This window comes from Gastrolobium bilobum, unplaced genomic scaffold (assembly GCF_033153095.1).
Source record: "Gastrolobium bilobum isolate Gb01-03AN ecotype WA unplaced genomic scaffold, APGP_CSIRO_Gbil_v1 utg1487, whole genome shotgun sequence".
Classification (NCBI taxonomy): Eukaryota; Viridiplantae; Streptophyta; class Magnoliopsida; order Fabales; family Fabaceae; genus Gastrolobium; species Gastrolobium bilobum.
In genome coordinates this window covers 668,466-689,277 of record NW_026899081.1, presented here as the reverse complement: position 1 = coordinate 689,277, position 20,812 = coordinate 668,466, and the positions used below count along the sequence as shown (strand labels likewise).

The 20,812-nt window shown below is 33.1% G+C and overlaps 2 protein-coding genes across 2 annotated transcripts; both read right to left on the bottom strand.

Moving 5' to 3' along the window:
• Positions 1-5,527: 5,527 nt before the first annotated feature.
• LOC133287063 (norbelladine synthase-like) lies at positions 5,528-7,080 on the bottom strand. Its single transcript, XM_061484617.1, has 2 exons — positions 6,730-7,080; positions 5,528-5,924 (listed from the first exon to the last, which is right to left on the bottom strand). Exons 1-2 carry the CDS (start codon positions 6,911-6,913, stop codon positions 5,623-5,625), a joined length of 486 nt encoding a protein of 161 aa, XP_061340601.1. The 5' UTR covers positions 6,914-7,080; the 3' UTR covers positions 5,528-5,622.
• Positions 7,081-15,718: 8,638 nt separating this feature from the next.
• LOC133287081 (norbelladine synthase-like) lies at positions 15,719-19,395 on the bottom strand. The gene is made up of 2 exons (XM_061484638.1): positions 19,182-19,395; positions 15,719-16,038 (listed from the first exon to the last, which is right to left on the bottom strand). The coding sequence occupies exons 1-2, from the start codon at positions 19,363-19,365 to the stop codon at positions 15,734-15,736; spliced, it is 489 nt and encodes a 162-aa protein (XP_061340622.1). The 5' UTR covers positions 19,366-19,395; the 3' UTR covers positions 15,719-15,733.
• Between the last annotated feature and the right edge of the window lie 1,417 nt (positions 19,396-20,812).

Here is a 20,812-nt window from a genome sequence, read left to right as displayed (position 1 = left end):
AATATATTTTATTACAACCAAGCATATAGATTAACTCATAAGGAATTGTTCTAACTTAATCAGTTTGATAGTGCATGTAGTTTTACACGGCTCGAATCGGAACTCATCGATAATATCAAAAGAAAATCAAAACTTTATCCAAGAGAACCAAATGTTAGATACGCTGGCCTTTTATTCAATCTTATTAGGTAGTGCAAGTGAAGATGCTTGCGTATGTTCATTCCACCGCCATATTTCATAGCAAATAATCATGAAAAGCAGTTCATGGTCAACCCCTAATTGGAAAAGGGTTATACGTATGTATTGTACAAGAAATTATTGAAGAGTACTCTCTTTTCTTTTGTGTAATCCATATCTATTAGTTTTAAATTCATTGAAGAACCCGTCAACCTTTTCTATATGTTTAGGTGAGGGTGAGAATAACTTTAAGAATGTCTTATAGCGTCTCCAATTGCAACTCCTTATATATTCACTACAATTCTTAAAGGTGGACGCATAGTATTGACTGCAATGGCAATGATAATTTGCAGTTTAATATCCAAATTCCCAATCTCATACACTATCCATTGGTCTAAGTCGTCGTCTTTATATCTGTATTACCAAAATGTTTCTCAATCATAAGACTAAATATCATCAATATTAACAGAAATTTTGGAACTATTGTCTTCATGTGTATATAAACAATTGATTTTTTTATATTAAAATCATACTAATTTATAAAAAGAAGTCTCCAACTAATCCTGAGTGCTTCAATTGTAACAGTTGATCTTCCTTTTACCAAACAAAGGGTTTTATAATTTGTTTCCGCTTTTTGAGCATTGAACCAGATGTATAAGACACTTCCTATAGCGAAGCAATTAATGATAAACAATGAGAGGAAATCAGGAAACAACTAATCAATCATATACATCTCACATGGGATAGTTTCATTATAGTTTTTATATAATTAAGAAGCATCCAGATATACATATGTCACTGCCTTCTGTGAATTGTCACATTATTAACAATTCATCAACGTATAAAGAACCACTTCAACTCAAAATCTGTTATTGTACAGGTTTAATTTTTGGTTTACCTTTTGTACTTTTTTTATTTAATTCCACAAGTGGGGAGCGGTGATGATCGAACTCGTGATACCATGTAAAGAATTACTTCAACCCAAAACTTTAAGGTGTTAGGTGAAGGCCTTTGTAATTATTTATATTATTATCTTATTAAAAGAAATTAGCTTCTTTAACTACAAAAATGTTTGGTTAAAATCTCACATAATTCCGAAAAAGGAAATGGTTTGATATACTGAGAGTACTCTTGCTTTGCTCTAATTAAAATCGATTGATATTATAAGACTTGAAAGTTGAATATCCTACTTTTATATATAGACTATAGAGCAGCTACCCTCCCGTGATATAATCTATAATGTTGCAAAAATTTGATAAGGGAAATGATGAATGAAACAAATTTCGTGAAATACATACGAAATAGTGGAGTGATATCAGTTGGTTTGTGGAGGTGTAGCTGCTTGCCATGAAACATTTCACGAACTCCATTCGCGATATATAACATGGCGGAATTAATGCCTTTAATGACCAACAAAAAAATTGGTAATGATGGGTGATTGAAGGTTATAATAAATGGTCATTTTTTCTTATGCAACATGAGATTTTCTCTCTCTTACTATACACATAAAATATGATGGATCCCACTATCCATTAAAAATAAAAAATAAAAAAAAATTGCACACAATTCGATATATCGTTGTAGAAGAAAGAATTCTTCTAATAACAGGAAAACTATTTCCCCCTATAATAAATTGGTAGAAAAAATAATTTCCAACAATAAAATTCTCTCTACCAAGCATTTAACCCAACTGGATATGCAAGACCATTAATTAAGCTAAAATAATCTAGTTGATCCACACGTGTTTGAATTATGACACAAAGTAAAAAGTGCGGATTGGAGCACACCTTTTAATCTGTGTGTTCTATTCATGCTCATTGCACCAATTTTATTAATAAATAATTAAATATTATTGAATTTGTTGATATAGATAAATAAATATTTATATTATTTACCCTTCAAGCTCAATAAATATTTATATGAGGAGGCGTATTAGAAAAATATAATATAAATCATTAATGTAATCTCACATAATAATTTAAGTGAATTAATTCTTCATATAATATTAGAGTCTATAATCAAGTGGTCATAAATTTGGTCCTCACCATCTTATATTCTACTAACAAATAATAAATATTGTGGAATTTATCAATACATATGAACAAATTCGTATATTATCCACCGTTCAAGTCTAAGAGAGTCTAACGTGAAATTGTTGTTTTGCAATGCTGCATTCTTTTTCTTCTAGACACATTAGATAGTGTTCTATGCTGTCTCACAAACCAGAGAAGTGACATCATGAATACAATAGTCAATATGGGGGTTAAAAGGATGGTAGACCTTGCCGGGGATTTTCTCCAAACATTACCTCATTATCCACATTTACAAGCCACCTAGTTTTGCTTTTGAATGTTTAATTATATTTTCCTATTTTAATTAACTCACTAACCAATGACAGTCCATTTTTTCTAAATGGTTTCGTGTAAATGGAAAATTTGCCAACAAGAATAACAAGATCTACCCTGTTACTTGTTGAACTTGATTTCCTTGAATTTGATTTGTAAAATAACTGTTTAATATATATAATCCAAGCTAACTTACTTCCCACTTTGAACATGTTTGCCACATACAGACTGATTTCGTTAAATTAAATTACTTTTTTTTTTTGTTAGGGAAAGTAAAAGAGTTTTGTTAATTGGATTAGTAGAACGGACTAGCCACTGTTTCTCAAACTAAAGGTTGTTCAACTTACTAGCACAAGAAAATGTTGTTTATAAAGTTGGGTCTGTCACAGCCATTAATTATTATTAGAAGAGTTGGTGAAATAAACAATTCACCCAAGTAAAAGATTTACTCCTATGGTAAGAATATTAGTTGAGAAGACGACGCGAGATAAGATACGTTTACATTGATATTAGAGTAAATATCTTTTTTTTTTTGTCCCTAACAAAAAATACGGTCCCTACTTTAGTCTCTTACAAAAATAAATTATTCAGTTAGTCCATAACAAATTCAAAGTAGACCCATTTAGTTGAAATCGTGGTCCCTCACAAATTTAAAAAAGACTCATATTAGTCCCTCAAAAGGACTAAAATAGGTCTATTTTAAATTTGTTAGGGACTAACTAACTGAATTATTTTTGTAAAAGACTAAAGTGACCGTATTTTTTGTCGGGACAAAAAAAAAAGTGTTTCCGCTTGATAATAAAAGATGATGATAGGTTTATTTCGTCGTTATCTTATTCTGAATTAATATATACTTAATAGTCAATTCAATCAATATATAAATAAGTGCTTGTCAAAATTATTGCAAGTACCTAGGAGCTCTGACTAGGTCTATAGCATAGAATTGAATTTCAGAATTTGACATAATTTTCATATCAAATTTATAGTAATAGTGTCATGTCTTGAACAAATTTAAGATATATGCATTAAGGTTGTTAGTGCTTTGGATTGATTTTAGAAACAAAATTATGTTTGGTTTGATTATGTAATTATTCATTTAGTTTAGATTTTTTTTTAAATTTGATCCAATTCAATTTTATTCGATTTGAATTCGATTAAATCACTTTTCAATTTTTTTAAAAGCTTAAAATTTGTGTGATGATTATTGTGCAAATAACATATTTTTTGTATATATTGACTTTGTAAGGTTTGTATGATTCTGTAATCTAGAAGCATTAGTAAACGATAATCTGATTTTTAATATAGTACAACAAAAAGTTGAATTATCATCTTTTACTTCTGAACAAACAATTTATAATGTGATTGCCTGAGATATAGAATAACTCAAATTTTCATCCTACAAAAGAGCTGTTGTACAACAATAACTCAAGCAATAAAAATATATAATGTAGCCTACTAATATATATAATGTATCTTGCAAAAAAAAAGAAAAAAGGCATAACATAAATCAAGCATAACCTACTTTTTTCAACATGATGGATTAATAATTCTTGTGTTTAGAATTTTGCTATATGAATTTTTGGCCTATGATTGAGGAATAAGTCCAAGTAAGTAGAGGTTAAGGTTGAAGACTCATTGGATTGGTTTTGATTGGATCACTTTTTATCTATCAAGTCGGAAACCAATTCAATACAATTAAATTTTGCAATTTTTTTTATTTTTAATTTTTTGATTTTCGGTTAATTCAATTATCAAATTTTTCAGTTCGATACCCCGATTTAAATGGGTTTGGATCGAATAATCTGCATCGATCATGTGATGAGCCAAGCCTAGTCAACGTCTAAGTAAATTATCTGCACCATGTGATAAACCATGCAACTTAACCCGAAAAATACATAAAGTAGGCTAAACAAAAAAATTATGATTGACAAGGAGAACTTGCTCTCGAAAATGAAAATAATATTAAAAAATTTAAACACTAATTACTGACTAATTCAAAATTTAAAATCATAAAATTAAAGGAAGATTCTAAAGCAAAAAAATAAGGATTTTTAAAAATAAAGAAAAATTTTAAAGATAAAAGTAATTAATTACACTTAAATACGTCTCAAATTTTAACCCTGGAAACAAGCCAAATTTGTTATTGTTGAATCTGCCAACAAGTTATAATCAAATCCGTTGTTTCATTTTAATTGAGCTTTGATTGTAATAAGCTGGATTTTAAATTGATATTTATTTGAAAATGTGAATCATGTTTAATGACTCGTAGATTTATTTGATACCAGATTTCTTGACTCTCATTAAGTGCTCCTCTATGTTTCCTTGCCTGAACTTTCATAACAGAACCAACTAGAATTTGGGCTGAATTTCTTAATGTATCCCCATATTTATTTCAATGAGCTTCGTCCTGTCCAAATGTCATTGAATTAGTCGTTAGTTTGTGTGACACAATTGAATATAGAATAAATATTATTTTTGGTCGTAAGCAAATTTTACGATGCCCGCTTTAGTCCCTAACAAATAAAAAAGGCTATTCGTGGTCTCTAAGAAATTCAAAATAGACTCATTTAGTTGACATCGTGCTCCCTCACAAATTCAAAAAAGACTCATATTAGTCCCTCAAAAGAACTAAAATAGATCCACTTTGAATTTGACCACAAATAACCTTTTTATTTGCTAGGGACTAAAACGGGTATTGTAAAATTTGCTGAGAGTATTTAGTCTTCAATATAACTATCCCACAAGGTGCTTCTTTTAATATTTTTCTGATTTCTTTTGGATCTTCCTTAATTAAACCACTAATAATTTCGATGAATTCCCAGTTTGAAGGTCAAAGTGCTCAACTATATCTCGAGTAACTAGGAAGTTACATTGAACATGTCCCAAGGTTGAATGTTCTGAATTTAACCGGACAAATGTAGTGATCAAGGAAATGCATTTCATATCACCCAATTCTAATTATGAAAAAGAATACATGATGATATGAATTAATGAAACAAAAGGTAGGAAGCAAAGCAACTCGGTCATTTTATTCTTGAACTAGGCAAAGTCACATGACATAGAGGTTTCATTTCTCTAGTATTATTGGGAATTAAAATGATTACTTTGCTTCTTTGGCAGCCTTGTTTTTTATGAGATAATTCTTGGCAAGTTCTGCAATGATTGCGAGTGGCTGGATGGAAACAAGTGAGGTATTAGCTGCGTCCTCTTCCTTGAGTTCATACTCAATTGTAGATTTGATTATGCTCGAATCTTCACCTTTCTCTGTTACTTCAAAGAGAACTCTATATAAAGTGAATCCTAACTCTAAGTACCCTCCTTCAATTACCTCTGCTTCTTTGATGCGTTTCTCATTATCAATCTTGGTGAACTTCTCCTTGTAACAAGCAGGTCCAGGCAAACCTAATTAAACTCCAACTACAACAATCAATATACTACATAGTGAATTTGAAATGGTAATATACCCCAAATTATAGATCATGAATGAATATTTAAAAGAACAGCATGCATCTTGGGTTTTATATGGGAAAAACACCGTTTTAAGATTTTTGAATAAAAAAATTGCTTAGTAAAAGCTGATTGGATAAATTTTTTCAAACTAATGCACTCAAATACGTCACTGATATTGACGGGACTCGTGCCATGTCAGCGTCACGTAAACAGTCCTCTTACTGTAAAATTTCGGAAAACCATAACTTTTGACTGGGTATCCAAATCAAATTTTTTTTATTTCACATAACTTTTCGAGATTTACACAATAACACCTCATTTGACATATTTTATCTCCCACAAACATAGTTTAAATTTGTAACCATGGTATCACAATAATAAGAGCGTTAAAATACAAAAGATGGCACGTGCAGCAGCTCATATGTTTGTGGAAGCTAAAATATATTAAATGAGGTGTCATTATATAAATCTCAAAAAATTATGTCAAATAAAAAAAATCTGATTTGAATACCCGAATCAACAATTATAACCTTTCAAAATTTTATGATAACGAGATTATTTACGTGATGCTGACATGGGACGAGTCTGTTATTGACAAGACTAAGTCTCGTGAATATGGCGTTAGTTTGAAAAAACTTAAGTGGATAATTCTTTTGCTTAAAAATTCTAAATTGGTGCTTTAGCCGTTTTATATACTACATGTTGAATTTTGCAATATAGCAATTTTATATCTCGAAGTAATAGTGTGATATAAGACCTGGGGAAAATGTAAGTTTGAGGACAGTGCCAAGCCCTCCATCTCCTTCGATAAGCTCCACCTTCTGAAACATTTGGGGGAGCTCTTGCTCAACAAGTTTTCCTATTCCAAGCCCACCAAAGAGATCCCATGCCTCAATCGCCGGCACATGAAGCTCTAGCTCATGCTCAAGTTTCCCAAACATCTTCTCTCTTTCGCAGAAAAAGCCTGCCTGTTCTTTTGTGTATGTGTGTGTGTGAGCTGAGCACAACAAAGAAGTTCATAGAGGACGCGGTGTGTATGAAGACAAGTCTTGCAGGCTTGGAATTTGTGTTTATTTGGTTCCAAAGATTCCTATCATAGTAGGGTATCCAATAGCCAATAGGGTGCTACAGAAAATCTCACCATTTTCCGCCAAGAGCCTTTTAATTGTGCGGACCACAGGCCTGCCCGAGATTGTGTGGTCTTGGAGCATCCGCTCCCTTGGTTAAATAGGGAGGTAAGGTGAGAAAATGGATAAAAAAAAAAAAAAAGTAAAATGAAAAAATTATGTGAGAGGGAGCACATTAATATTATATGGTCTGAGACCATATTGAAATTTTCCACCAAGAAGGTAAGATAATTACGTGCAATCATCCAACAATACTTCTTTAGCAGGCAATTTTTGTAATAAATTTAGAATAATTTTTTAAGTCAATATTAATGTTCTTTAAATATTAATAGTGAAAAATGTGTCAAATGTTCATAGCGGTGATTTGTATGTAAATCTATTATAACCAGATACACTAACAATATTCTTATTCTAACTTTGAGTAAGATATATCAAATTACAAATATATTTCTAAAATAAAAAATTATAAATAAATAACAAAATTAATTGTTCAATTTGTTAGTCAAAATTGTCTAAAGTAACTTAATATATATATATATATATATATATATATATATATATATATATATATATATATATAGGGCTTATCATTTCTCAAGCTGCCGGAGATAAAGTTATCTTCGGCTACTAAATCATAACTGTACAAAGATGGATCAATGGTGATAAAGGAAGAGAGAGAAAAGGAGAATAATAATCATTCAAATGTGAATCAATACATATAAGGAAATAAATAATCAAAACGACGTAATTTTAGAGTGGCCGGAGATAAATTTATCTCAAGCAGCTTGAGAAATGTTTTTCCCACACACACACACATATATACATATATATAAGGTAGGATCCTTTGACACCTCATCTGAGAGCCGTTAGATAAAAAAAGATCAATGGTGTCACATGCTCACAAATCAGAGCTATTGATCTTTTTTAATTTAACGGCTCTCAGACGAGGTGTCAAATTTCAAATTTGACACTGGTGTCAAAGGATCCTGCCCCTCTCTCTCTCTATGTATATATATATATATATATATATATATATATATATATATATATATATATGGGAAAACATTTTCTCCAGTTACATAAAATAAGTCTCTCCTATACTAACAAATGGTGGGCCCTTTAGGTTTTTTTCTTTTCTTCTTTTTCTTATAAAAAAGGGGTCCTACGTCATTTGTTTCAGCAACATAAGATAAGTTATCTTCTATTGCATAAGAATAGCAAACCCCTATATATATAGCACAATATTACTCTCATGTTACATGAAAGAAAATTTTTCTCATGCACTCACAAATTAGAGGAGGAGGGAGAAAAAAATATAGAGTTAGCCTAACAAAATTATCTCATGCAGTCACAAATCAAAGATAAGGCTAACTCTATATTTTTTCTCTCTCCCTTCTCTAATTTGTAAGTGCATTAAAAAAAAAATTATCTCATGTAACATAAGAATATTATTGTGCTACACACACACACACACATTTTTCCTATTTTTGAATATAAAAAAGTATAATACATCATATAAAAAATATGGTGTATAAGAATTATTTCTCAAAATATAATATGAGGTATGTTTTTCTCCTGTTACACGAGAAAAAACATACCTCCTACACAATAATCAAAAGATGTGCCTTGAGTTTTTTAAAAAAAAATAAGTGGGCCCTATATTTTTTGTGTCTACAACATGAGGGAAGCTATCTTATGTAACATTGTCACGACCACGGCAAATATATCGATCGTACAAGTAATAAAGAAGTGAGTAGATTATCGTTCCCATGAGGATTAGTGTTTCAAGCACTAGTTCACTATTTTTACTTAACTTGGATAATTCGAATGAGAGTTTTAATTAAAATTAATTAATAATTAAATTAAAAACAAGAACAAAATGCAAAATCAAATATTCAAGCAATCAAGAAAAGCGTAGTTAGGGATTCATTTTTCCTCGATCTTCCTTTTATGTTCTGAATTAAAGCCTTAATTAATCGCTCTTTTTATATTGCAAATCAATTCATCTAATTTAATTAAAACTCAATCTGTTGGTATTCTAACCATATACTCCCTTAAGAGAATCCTAATTTCTTGGTGTTTCTCAAAAGGATTTAAGCATTAAAATCAAGAATCATAAAAATGGTATAAGGATTACACGATTCATATGACTATCTCTATAGTCAAAGAAATCAATGATGAATTTACCAACCACAATTTATATACCAACATCTCTATTGTCTTACATAAATCTTAGATCAGTTTAGAAGAAGATTGACTCGTAGAAGCATGAAGAACATGAAAATTCATTTAATATAAAAAGGAAAAATTGAATTAAAGATTAATTCAGAATCATAAAGATTCATTGGGTTCCATCTAACCCTAACTACAAAGAAAACTAGCCTAACATAATAGAATAAAGAAAGCAAAAAAACAATAAATCTTCCTCAAACTCCATTGGTGTGATGACGTAGTGAATCTTCAAGGTTTCTAGCGTAATCTTGCCTCTGACTTGTCTTTATCTCTCAAAAGTATGAAGAACGTGCGTCCGCAATGAAAACGATGCCTCCAGTATCAAGTCGTTGTCAAGCCTCGTGAAGAATAACTTAAATAGATGTAGGAATCCTTGTTTTAGGTGAAAAACATAATGGGCCTTAATTAGGTCGTAACCAGGCTTTAAAACGAGCAAATATGCTATTTTGACAACAAAATTATGGTTTCATATTTTGGACATAATTTGATCTATACTAATCCAATTGATGTGATTTTGGTCTCGTTGAAACGATAAAAGAGACATCTACAACTTCTGTCCAGAACACAAGATCCAAATCCATCATCTCGGATACAAAAAATTGGCCAGAAGATAGCTTCAAAGAAATTTTCATTATATGGTTGCTCCTCATTTTTCGCTTTAAGTCTTTCTAGTTTAACCATTGCTCCAATGCTTTAATTCAACTCAATTGTCCTATAAAACGACCAAAAATCATTCACATGAATCAATAATTTAAACTCCATGCTTTTTAGCCAAATAATTATAAGTTTTTATACTTTTGACTAGATATAAGATTTATTTAGTCCTTTAAAACATGATAAACTATGAGTTTATCAAACATGCGAGTCATTTTCCCATATAATATTAATATTGAATTGCATTGATAAGAGGAGAAAGATAAAATAGGACTTAATTTGCATATTTATGTGGGGCCAATTCTTTGTGACTATGTTTTTTTTTTTGTAGCCAATGTGATTTCCTTCATTTTATCACATCTAGCTATAAATTGCCTCCGGTGAAATTTTTCTAGGCCCCCTATCAATAACTATTATTCTTCCATTTTTTACATATTATTTTTTCTAGTCATAATAAAGTAGACTTTGCAACCATTTTTCTTTTTAGGAACCGATTTTATTTTTGATAAACAAAACTTCAAATAAAAAATAAGAGTAAAATAGATAAGTTAGTTCAATTAATAACGATGTTAAAAGTAGACTCGGATGAAATACAACTACATGGGATTATTAATAAGAAAATAAAAATAAAAGTGATAAAGGAATAAAGCACATTTCCCAAATTGTTTTGTATAAAAAGTGAATCCAAATCTCCCACAAAGTACAATTATTATAGATATGTGTAACTATACTTCGACATGTATTACAACTTGAATCCATAAAGTGAATAGAATCTGAAAAACTGTATTGATACTGAAGCTTGCTGATATTTATATCAGCATGAATACAAGATGACGTAAGCAAAGCTATCTAAAGTTATCTAACAACCCCGCTAATAGAAGAGAATCTAAATTAACTCTAAGCTAACTAACTGAAAACAGAATCGTAACTAATAGGAGTCAGTTAATAGATTACATTGTGAGTAAATAAGTAAATTAAAATAATTAACTGTAACACCCCCCCTCAAGTTGGGAGGTGGATGTCAACAAGGCCCAACTTGCCAACAAGGGACCGAAAAATGGCAGGCTTCAAAGGTTTGGTGAGAGGATCAGCAAGCTGTTCAGCAGAAGAAATAGGAAGTAAACGGATCAAACCACTTTGAACCTTTTCGCGTACAAGTGACAATCAATCTCTATATGCTTTGTACGTTCATGAAATGTGGGATTGTGGGCAATGTGGATGGCAGACTGGTTATCACAATAGATACATGAAGCAACTGATGGGGACAAACATAAATCACGCAGCAAATAATGAAGCCACTGCATTTCACAAGTAACTGCAGCTAAGGCCCGATACTCCGCTTCACAAGAGGACCTAGAGATGGTAGTTTGTTTCTTGGATTTCCAGGAGACTAGAGAGGAACCCAAGAAAACACAGTATCCTGTGATTGAACGTCTTGTGTCAACACATGCTGCCCAGTCTGCGTCAGAGAAGCCAGTGGGCACCAAATCGTTATCAGCAGCAAAGAACAAGCCCGTTCCTGGGGAATTCTTCAAGTAACGAACCACCCGAAGAGCAGCTTGCATATGAGCATCCAAAGGTTTGGAAAGGAACTGGCTCAATTGCTGAACTGCATATCCTATATCAGGGCGAGTATTAGTGAGATAAAGGAGACGACCAACCAATCGTCTATAGCTCAAAGGATCAGAGAGAGGAGAGCCTTGTTCTTTATGAAGTTTGCAAGAAGAATCCATGGGCGTGGAGACAGGCTTAGCACCAAGTAGGCCAGCATCATCAATAATCTCAACAGCATACTTGCGCTGATTCATGATAAGCCCTTTGGAAGATCGACAGATTTTGAAACCAAGAAAAAACCGTAAAGTTCCTAGGTCTTTTATTTTGAACTGATCATCTAAGTGAGTTTTCACAAGTTGGATTTCAGGAAAATCATTGCCAGCAAGGACAATGTCATCAACATAAACAAGCAACGCAGTAAACTGAGTACCGTTAGACTTAACAAACAGAGAGTGATCAGAAGAGGCTTGAGTGTAGCCAAAAGACAATAAAGCTGAGGTTAACTTAGCATACCATTGGCGGCTTGCTTGACGTAAACCATACAGCGATTTGTGTAACTTGCAAACTTGTGAGGGACGAGCAGAATCTAGGAGTCCAGGAGGGAGAGACATATAAATGATAATACAGAGGAAAGGGAGTGGGGAGTGGATGAGGAAAGTGAAGGTTGTTGAGTGTTTAAGTAGTTGCAGTAGAAGTCTTGAAGGTAATGAGGTTGTTGGCGTGGCCTGGTTGAATGGCGCGTGATTTGGTTATCTGGTTGGGGAGAGTTACTGATGGGTAATGCAGATGGTTGAGTGTTTGCTGATGGATAAGATGGAATCAACAGGTCAAAAAGGTCATTGGAGGGATAGGTAACAGTAGTCATGTTGTTATCAGTAGGTGTAGTATTGGGAGACGCAGTTGGCTGCTCCTTGAAGGGAAATTCCATTTCATAAAAGGTAACATTTCGTGAAATGAAAATTTCGCGGGACCTGATGTCTAAAATAACAGAACCCTTGGTTCCTTCTTTATAACCCAGAAAAATTCCTTTTCGTGCTCTTGGAGAGAATTTGGATCGATGAGCACTTAAGGTACTAGCATAACATAGACAACCGAATACCTTTAAGTGAGACAGATTAGGAACTTGATTGTGCAAGACTTCATATGGTGTTTTGTCAGAAAGTAAAGGAGTGCTCAATCTGTTGATGATATGAACTGCATGAGATACACAGTAAGACCAGAGATTCAATGGAAGGTGTGCTTGAAATAGAAGCGCACGTGCCACATTTAAAATGTGCTGATGCTTTCGTTCAGTGACACCATTTTGCTGTGGTGTTTCTACGCATGTTTTCTGGTGTAATATGCCCTTTTGTGAATAAAAGTCAGGCATAAGGAACTCTTTGCCATTATCTGAGCGAACAATCTGGACATGGTGCTCAAACTGATTCTCTACCATATTGATGAAGGATTGTAAGTAACCGCGAGTTTCTCCTTTTGAATTCATCAAAACAACCCATGTGAATCTTGAAAAATCATCAACTATAGTTAGAAAATAACGATGATTATGAATAGAGGATACTCCAAACGGTCCCCAAATGTCAATATGCAATAAAGCAAAAATGCGAATGGACTTGCTAACACAGCAAGTATATGGTAATCGTCTTTGATGTGCAAACTGGCATACATCACAAGAAAGATTATGAGTACTGTTTATGTAAGAGAAATTCCTATGCATATGCTTTAAAACGTTTTGGGAGGCATGCCCCAAACGAAAATGCCACAATACATGGGCTGGAAACTGATCCTTATTTCTATACTGAGTACTGTTACAGTAAACGAAGGATTTCTCCATCTTATTATCGCCTTTATCTAAAACTTTAACATCATCTGATCTTTCAATCTTCATGACAAACAACCCATTGTGCCTCTCAGCTGTACCAATCGTCTGCTGAGTAGGCACCTGCTTTATCCAACAAACAGATGCATTGAAAATGAGCATACAGTTAGTTGAATCAAGCAACTGATTTACAGATATCAAATTAACTGTAAAGTTCGGAACAAATAGCACATTATTCAATATGAGAAGTGATGAAATAGAGATACTCCCAGATTGTCTAGCATGTACTTTTGAGCCATTTGGAAGTGTGATAGCAATCGGTTTAATTGACTTCATAGTAAAAAACTGATCTTTATCATAGGAAATGTGATCCGTGGCACCAGTGTCCAGGATCCATAATGAAGATTTCTTACCAGCATTGTTTGTATCATCTGTCATTGCTGTATTGGTAGTTTGAACCACATTCGAAGAGCGAGTATTATCTTCGTTGAGGCTATGATGTTCAAGAAGTCCCAAGAAACGTTGGTATTGATCCTGTGTGAGCATAACTCCTGGATTTGGATCTGCAGAAGATTCATCACTTGGATCTTGCACAGCTGCATTTGCTGATCGTGTATTGTCTCGTGTCTTATATCCTGAAGAATAGCCTGGAGGATAGCCATGCTTTTCAAAACATGTATCCACTGTGTGATTAAGCTTTCCACAGTGTGTACAAAGTTTTGAATTGCGTCCTCTCCCTACGCCATAGCCACGTCCTCTTCCTCTTTGTGAAAAAGAACCTCGAGTTGGAGTTCGATTCGAAACATAGGCTTTCGATTCAACAAACACATCAGTATGTGAATTAGAATTTATTTGACGTTCCTGCTGAGAAATGAGAGCAAACACCTTATTCAGATCTGGTAATGGCTCCATGAGCATTATCTGAGAACGGACCTGGATGAATTGGTCATTGAGTCCCTTCAAGAGACGTATAACTTGGATCCTCTCTCTTGATGCACGCACTTCTATCATTGCTCCACAGGTGCATGCAGGAACACATCTGCATACAGGTAACGGTTGGAGAGTTTCTAACTCATCCCACAGCGATTTCAGTTCAGTGAAATAATCTGAAACTGAACGATCTCCTTGCTGCAAACGGAACACATCTTCAAGAATCTCAGCAATACGAAAGACACTGGATTGAGCAAAACGCTGCTTCAGATCATTCCAGACCTCTGAAGCACGTTCCATCCACATGACAGAATTGATGATTGGATCTGCAATCGAACGGTGGATCCAAGAAAGAACCATGTTGTTGCAGCGTTTCCATACCGGATAAAGAGGATCTGCAGCTTCAGGCATGTTGACAGTTCCATCAACAAAACAGAGTTTATTCTTGGAGACTAGAGCCATAGTCATCGCTCTGCTCCAATTGTGATAGTTTCTTTCATTCAACTGAAAGGAAACTAAAGCTAAGGATGGTGATTCGCTTGGATGCAAAAAGAACGGATTTGATGGATTCGTGAGATATTCTGGAAGAGAGTTCTGGTTTTGGTTTGCCATTGTGAATGCTATCTTGCAGTAACAAGAATGATGAGAAAGTGCAAGAAAATTAGCGAGAAAAGGCAAGAAAATATCAAGAAAAATACCAGAGCTCTCTTCAGAGCTCTGATACCATATTACAACTTGAATCCATAAAGTGAATAGAATCTGAAAAACTGTATTGATACTGAAGCTTGCTGATATTTATATCAGCATGAATACAAGATGACGTAAGCAAAGCTATCTAAAGTTATCTAACAACCCCGCTAATAGAAGAGAATCTAAACTAACTCTAAGCTAACTAACTGAAAACAGAATCGTAACTAATAGGAGTCAGTTAATAGATTACATTGTGAGTAAATAAGTAAATTAAAATAATTAACTGTAACAACATGCTTTTGTGAATCTTTCACAGACTTTAAGATAAACTTATTTGAATCATTTGAAAAAGTTATAGTGAAATTAAGTTATCATATATTTTCGGCTCACATTAGAATTCACAAAAAAATAAAATAAAAAATTAAGCAACAAAAACTTAAATTTATGCAAGTTTTAAGCATTTTTTAAAATTTACAAGGCCATCACTTAAATTTTTACCTCATTATTGAGTAGCCAACTAAAAAAATTAGTTATCAAGGAAATGCATTTCATATCACCCTGCAATACAAATTTCATAGCATAAATGTTTAAGAAGATTGGAAATCATCTGAGAAAGAACACATGATGATATGAATTAATTAATGAAACAAAAGATAGGAAGCAAAGCAACTCGGTCATTTTATTCATGAACTAGGCAAAGTCACAGGACCAGTAAGAGGATTCATTTCCCTAGTATTATATATTGTGAAGTAAAATGATTACTTTTCTCCTTTTGCAGTCTTGTTTTTGATGAGATAATTCTTGGCAAGTTCTGTAATGATTACGAATGGCTGGATGGAAACAAGTGAGGCATTGGCTGCGTCCTCTTCCTTGAGTTCATACTCAATTGTAGATTTGATTAAGCTCGAATCTTCACCTTTCTCTATTACTTCAAGAATAACTCTAAAGAAAGTGAATCCTAACTCTAAGTACCCTCCTTCAATAATTACCTGTGTTTCTTTGATGTGTTTCTCATTATCAATCTTAGTGAACTTCTCCTTGTAACAAGCCGGTCCTGGCATACCTAATTAAACTCCAACTAAAACAATCAACATAATTTTAAGTTTAAGACTTGCATCATTCCCCATTCATTAATTTCTGTGTGTGTGCCTTGAATTTGAAATTATAGATCATAAATGAATATTTAAAAGAACAGCATACATCTTGGGTTTTACTTGTATGGGAAAAAGACTTCATGAGAAGTCTTCTCTCCTGCTGCTACAAGAAAATAGTCAATTCGCGACTGTGGATTCACGATAGTTTGAGTTCAACCGCCTCTGTATTTAACTTTGTGGCTGTTAGTAAGGCTGTTCTTATAATTGTCGTAATATACCATAATTCAGCGTCGATTTAAAGTCATTTCACGACAGTTTGTCTTTTTTTTAAAAAATTTAATTATAACCCAATTGACAGGCAAGAATTTTGATTTTAAGTTCCCTCTTTATTTATTTTCATTTCCCTCTTTCCTAAAACTAAACCTTAAAAGTCGCGCCTCTCTTTCATCACTTCTCACACATATATGTTTTTTCCCGTTCCTAAACCTAATGTCTCTCACTTATCTTTTTCTTTGAGTTGCCGCTTGTGGTGGCCACAATGGGAAAGGTCCCTTGACCATGGTGTTGTGTAGCGTAAAAAAGTATTCCAGGCTACTATGTATCTTCGCATCTAGTGAAACTGAGGTCCATGAGGAACAAATCTTTGGTGCTACTGTAAAGATTCAGTACATCCCACCAATAAAAATATCACATGTCAGTTAAAGTTTTATTTTCTCTCCTATGATGTGTAATGCTCTCATTGGTGAGATGCACTGAATCTTGGTGCAACAGTAGCACCAAAGATTTATTCGTCCATGAGATCGTTTAGTTGCAAGGTAGAAGGAATGAGACATCGCTGGCGACAAGTACGACAACGATTCTTGGCTTGGACAACGGAGCGGAGGTGTTGTGCACATTGAACAGAGGACATATGGTGATATTATTTATTTATCATTATTATTTTACAACCATTTATTATTTTAATAATTTACAACTATTGTATATTTTTCTTTAAGCCTATGAGAAAGATTTCATAACCGGGAGGAAGAATGCAAAGTTACAGGATACGAAAGGTATAAAATTGGGTTCAATAATATTCTGTTCTTTATCTTGGGTACAAATTTCAATCAAAGACCCAATCTCTTCTCTTTTAAGAGCTACTGCATCGGTTTTGTACACTTGCATATCAAGTGTTTGAGGAAAGTTTCCAATTAAAATTTTATCTATATTATTTTTGGTAATGCAAATAACTTAGTTGTTGCACATGTTATTTTTGTGAAATGCTAATAAATTTTGTTATGAGCAATAGGTTTTGTAACATGTGTAATTCTAAAAAAGTTAAGTCTAATTGCTTATAACTGTGTAGTATTTTTTATATTTTATTTTTATTCTTTAAAAAAAACATAAACGTACTAGAGTAGACACAAACATAAGATTTTTTTTTTTTGTTTTACATTTATGTTTCATATCTTTAAATTTGAAACTTCCAAGTAGGGGTGTAAATGGGCCAGGCTGGCCCAGCCCAGCCTACGGCCCGGCCTACATTGAGCCCAGCTCAGACCCGGCCTTTCAGAAAAGTAGAGTAGGCTTAGGCTTATAAAAAAGCTTTTTTAATAAATAGGCCATAGGCCAATTTTGTCAAGCCCGGCCTACAGCCTTGTAGGCTGGCCTATTTAATTTATTAAAATAAAATAATAATAAAATATTTATTTTATGTGACAAAGACACAAAGTACCAAATACCAATATCTCTTACTTTTTGTGCTATTTTATTTTATGAAAGGAAAACTTGTATAATGTCTCCAAATTTTACATGTTGTTGCAGCTTAATACCATGGAGCAATGGGTACCTTGCTGGATTATGATGTTACTGATGAAGATCTTTCAATAATACTCTTCTTTCCCTTGTCTTGATGGTGGTTTAAAGATTTTTAGATGAATGACATTCTCTTGTAGACTTTATTTCAGCATCCAGTAATTGTATTTTTCTTATTTTTCCCATTTCTTTGACTCTATTCCTCTATGATATACATTCTAGAACTGAGGTATTATGTTGACTCTTTCTTGTTTGTCATTTTTTTCTTATGAGAAGTACTAGTGCATTCATCAATGGAACTTTCTTTGCTCTATACAATTTTTTTTTTGCTTAGTATATATAGTGGGAGGCCTACAAGGCCTGTAGGCCATGTAAGGCTTTCTTATTTTTGATAATGGGCCGGGCTTGGCCTACAAATAAAGCCTTTAATAGGCCAGTAGGCCAGATAGGCTGAATTTTTTTTGACGTAGGCTTGGGCAAGGATGGCCAAAGCCCAGCCCAGCCCAGCCCATTTACACCCCTGCTTCCAAGTAACAATATTTTTTTTATATGACTGCAGGTTTGGAGCTTAGATGACAAAAATAAGATCCTTCTCTGCTTTTTACAAAGCATAAAGTCGTGGACTACCATTTCCTTTAATTTAGTTTTTCACTTACTATTGATTCATATGTAATACTTTCGACTTGGATTTTGTAATATTTTAATATTTATATAATGAATAAATTAATTTTATAAAATATTTGATGTATACATCACATTAAAAACATTAATAAATAAAAGTAATAATTTTACATGAATAAATATAAATCTCAACAATACATTTATTAATATTAAAATTTAATTCTTGAACAAATACGAAATTGTACGTGAAATTTAAGAATAGAGGCTTTAAAACAAAAGAAATCAAATGAATAGTAAGGAGGCGGTTATTAACCACCATGTCTTTGCCAAATGATAATTGTTTGTGAAGTTGAACTGCCTTTTAAACAGTCGGGAGAAACCAGAGGCGGTCATACCAGCGATTAGTTGAAATCGACGTAGTAATCCGCGCGACGCTTGTAGCTGCGTCGGTTGGTAAACTGCCTCACTTTATCTAGCGGCGGGTTTAACCGCCCAAAATAGTAAATGAATAGCCGCAATATACTGTTTTCTTGTAGACTCTCACTTCGATGTCCCTCAATCATTTTTCTATTTTTTTTCTAGAAAAATTTAAATTTATCATGCAACATGAGAAATTGCAAGGCTTACTTTCATATACTACATGTCGAATTTTGCAATATAGCAATTTTATATGTCAAGTAATAGTTTGTTATATGACCTGGGGATAATGTAAGTTTGAGGACAGTGCCAAGCCCTCCATCTCCTTCGACAAGCTCCACCTTCTGAAACATTTGAGGGAGCTCTTGCTCAACAAGTTTTCCTATTCCAAGCCCACCAAAGAGATCCCATGCCTCACTCGCCGGCACATGAAGCTCTAGCTCATGCTCAAGTTTCCCAAACATCTTCTCTAGATCTCTTTCGCAGAAAAAGCCTGCCTGTGTTTCTTTCTGTGCATGTGTGTGTGTGAACACAACAAAGAAATTCATGTGCTTGAAATTTTATATCTCCCGTGGTGTGTATATGAAGACAAGCTATGTAGCACTGATACGACACGGGACACGTGACACGACACGACACCCTGACACGTCAATCCTAAAAAATTATGGATTTCGACATGTTGGAACACGTTTTAATATTAAATAATATTTTTAATTTATATAGTGTATATTTCATTTAATATTTAATAATTTAACAAAAAAATGAAACTAAATTAATAATACCCATCAACACGTTATAAAGATGGAAGCTTTAATAAAAAAATAAAAACTGGGATGAGAGAGCGATATAATATCAGATAGAGAGATCAAATCACATTAGAGAGAAATCAGAGAGAAGGAGATACAACAAGAGCGTGATAGGAATTGACAACAATGATGGTGAGATGATCTCTTATCTACTTAAGAAAAAAAAAGACAAAAAGACAAAATTGATATGATCAGTTGGAAGCTTTACTAATATATTTTAACTTTTAAAAAAAAATTAAAAAAAAAAATTAAAAAAAATTACGAAAATGCCATTTGACCGTGTTGGACACGGTCAAATTCGCGTGTCAGAATGGTCAACGTGTCGGAAAAAGTCAACCGTGTGTCCAACACCGTGTCGGAGCGTGTCACCGTGTCGGAGCGTGTCGGATCCGACTCTCCCTATTTTTACAAGTATCCGTACTTCCTTGAAGACAAGTCTTGCAGGCTTGGAATTTGTGTTTATTTGGTTCCCTAAGATTCCTATCATAGTAGGGTATCCAATAGCCAATGGGTACTACGGCAAATCCTACCACAGGCCAACAAGGTAAGATAATTGCGTGCAATAATCCAACAATACTTCTTTAGCAGGCAATTTTTGTAATAAATTTAAAATAATTTTTGAAGTCAATATTAATGTTCTTTAAATAAATAAAATTAATATTATATAATAGTGAAAAATGTGTCAAATGTTCATAGCAATGATTTGTATGTAATTCTATTATAACCAAATACACTAACAAAATTCTTATTCTAATTTGAGTAAGATAATTTAAAGTAAAAAAAATTTATAATTAATAATAATCTCAAATTATAAATTTATTTTTAAAATAAAAAATTATAAATAAATAACAAAATTAATTGTTTCAATTTGTTAGTTTATTTGGGCCTTATTAAATGATCCTATTGTTTCAAAGTTTTTTGAAGAGGATTACCGGTAATCCTTCCTTGGTAAATGTAATTATCACGTTTGGTAGAAGGAATAAATTACGATTCCCGGATATCCAAGGATTATCGGTAATTTGATTTATAAAGAAAAGTCACTATTTAGATTACCAAAAATAATATGGTAATTCGGAATACCAATCAGAATACCAAGTAAAGGGAA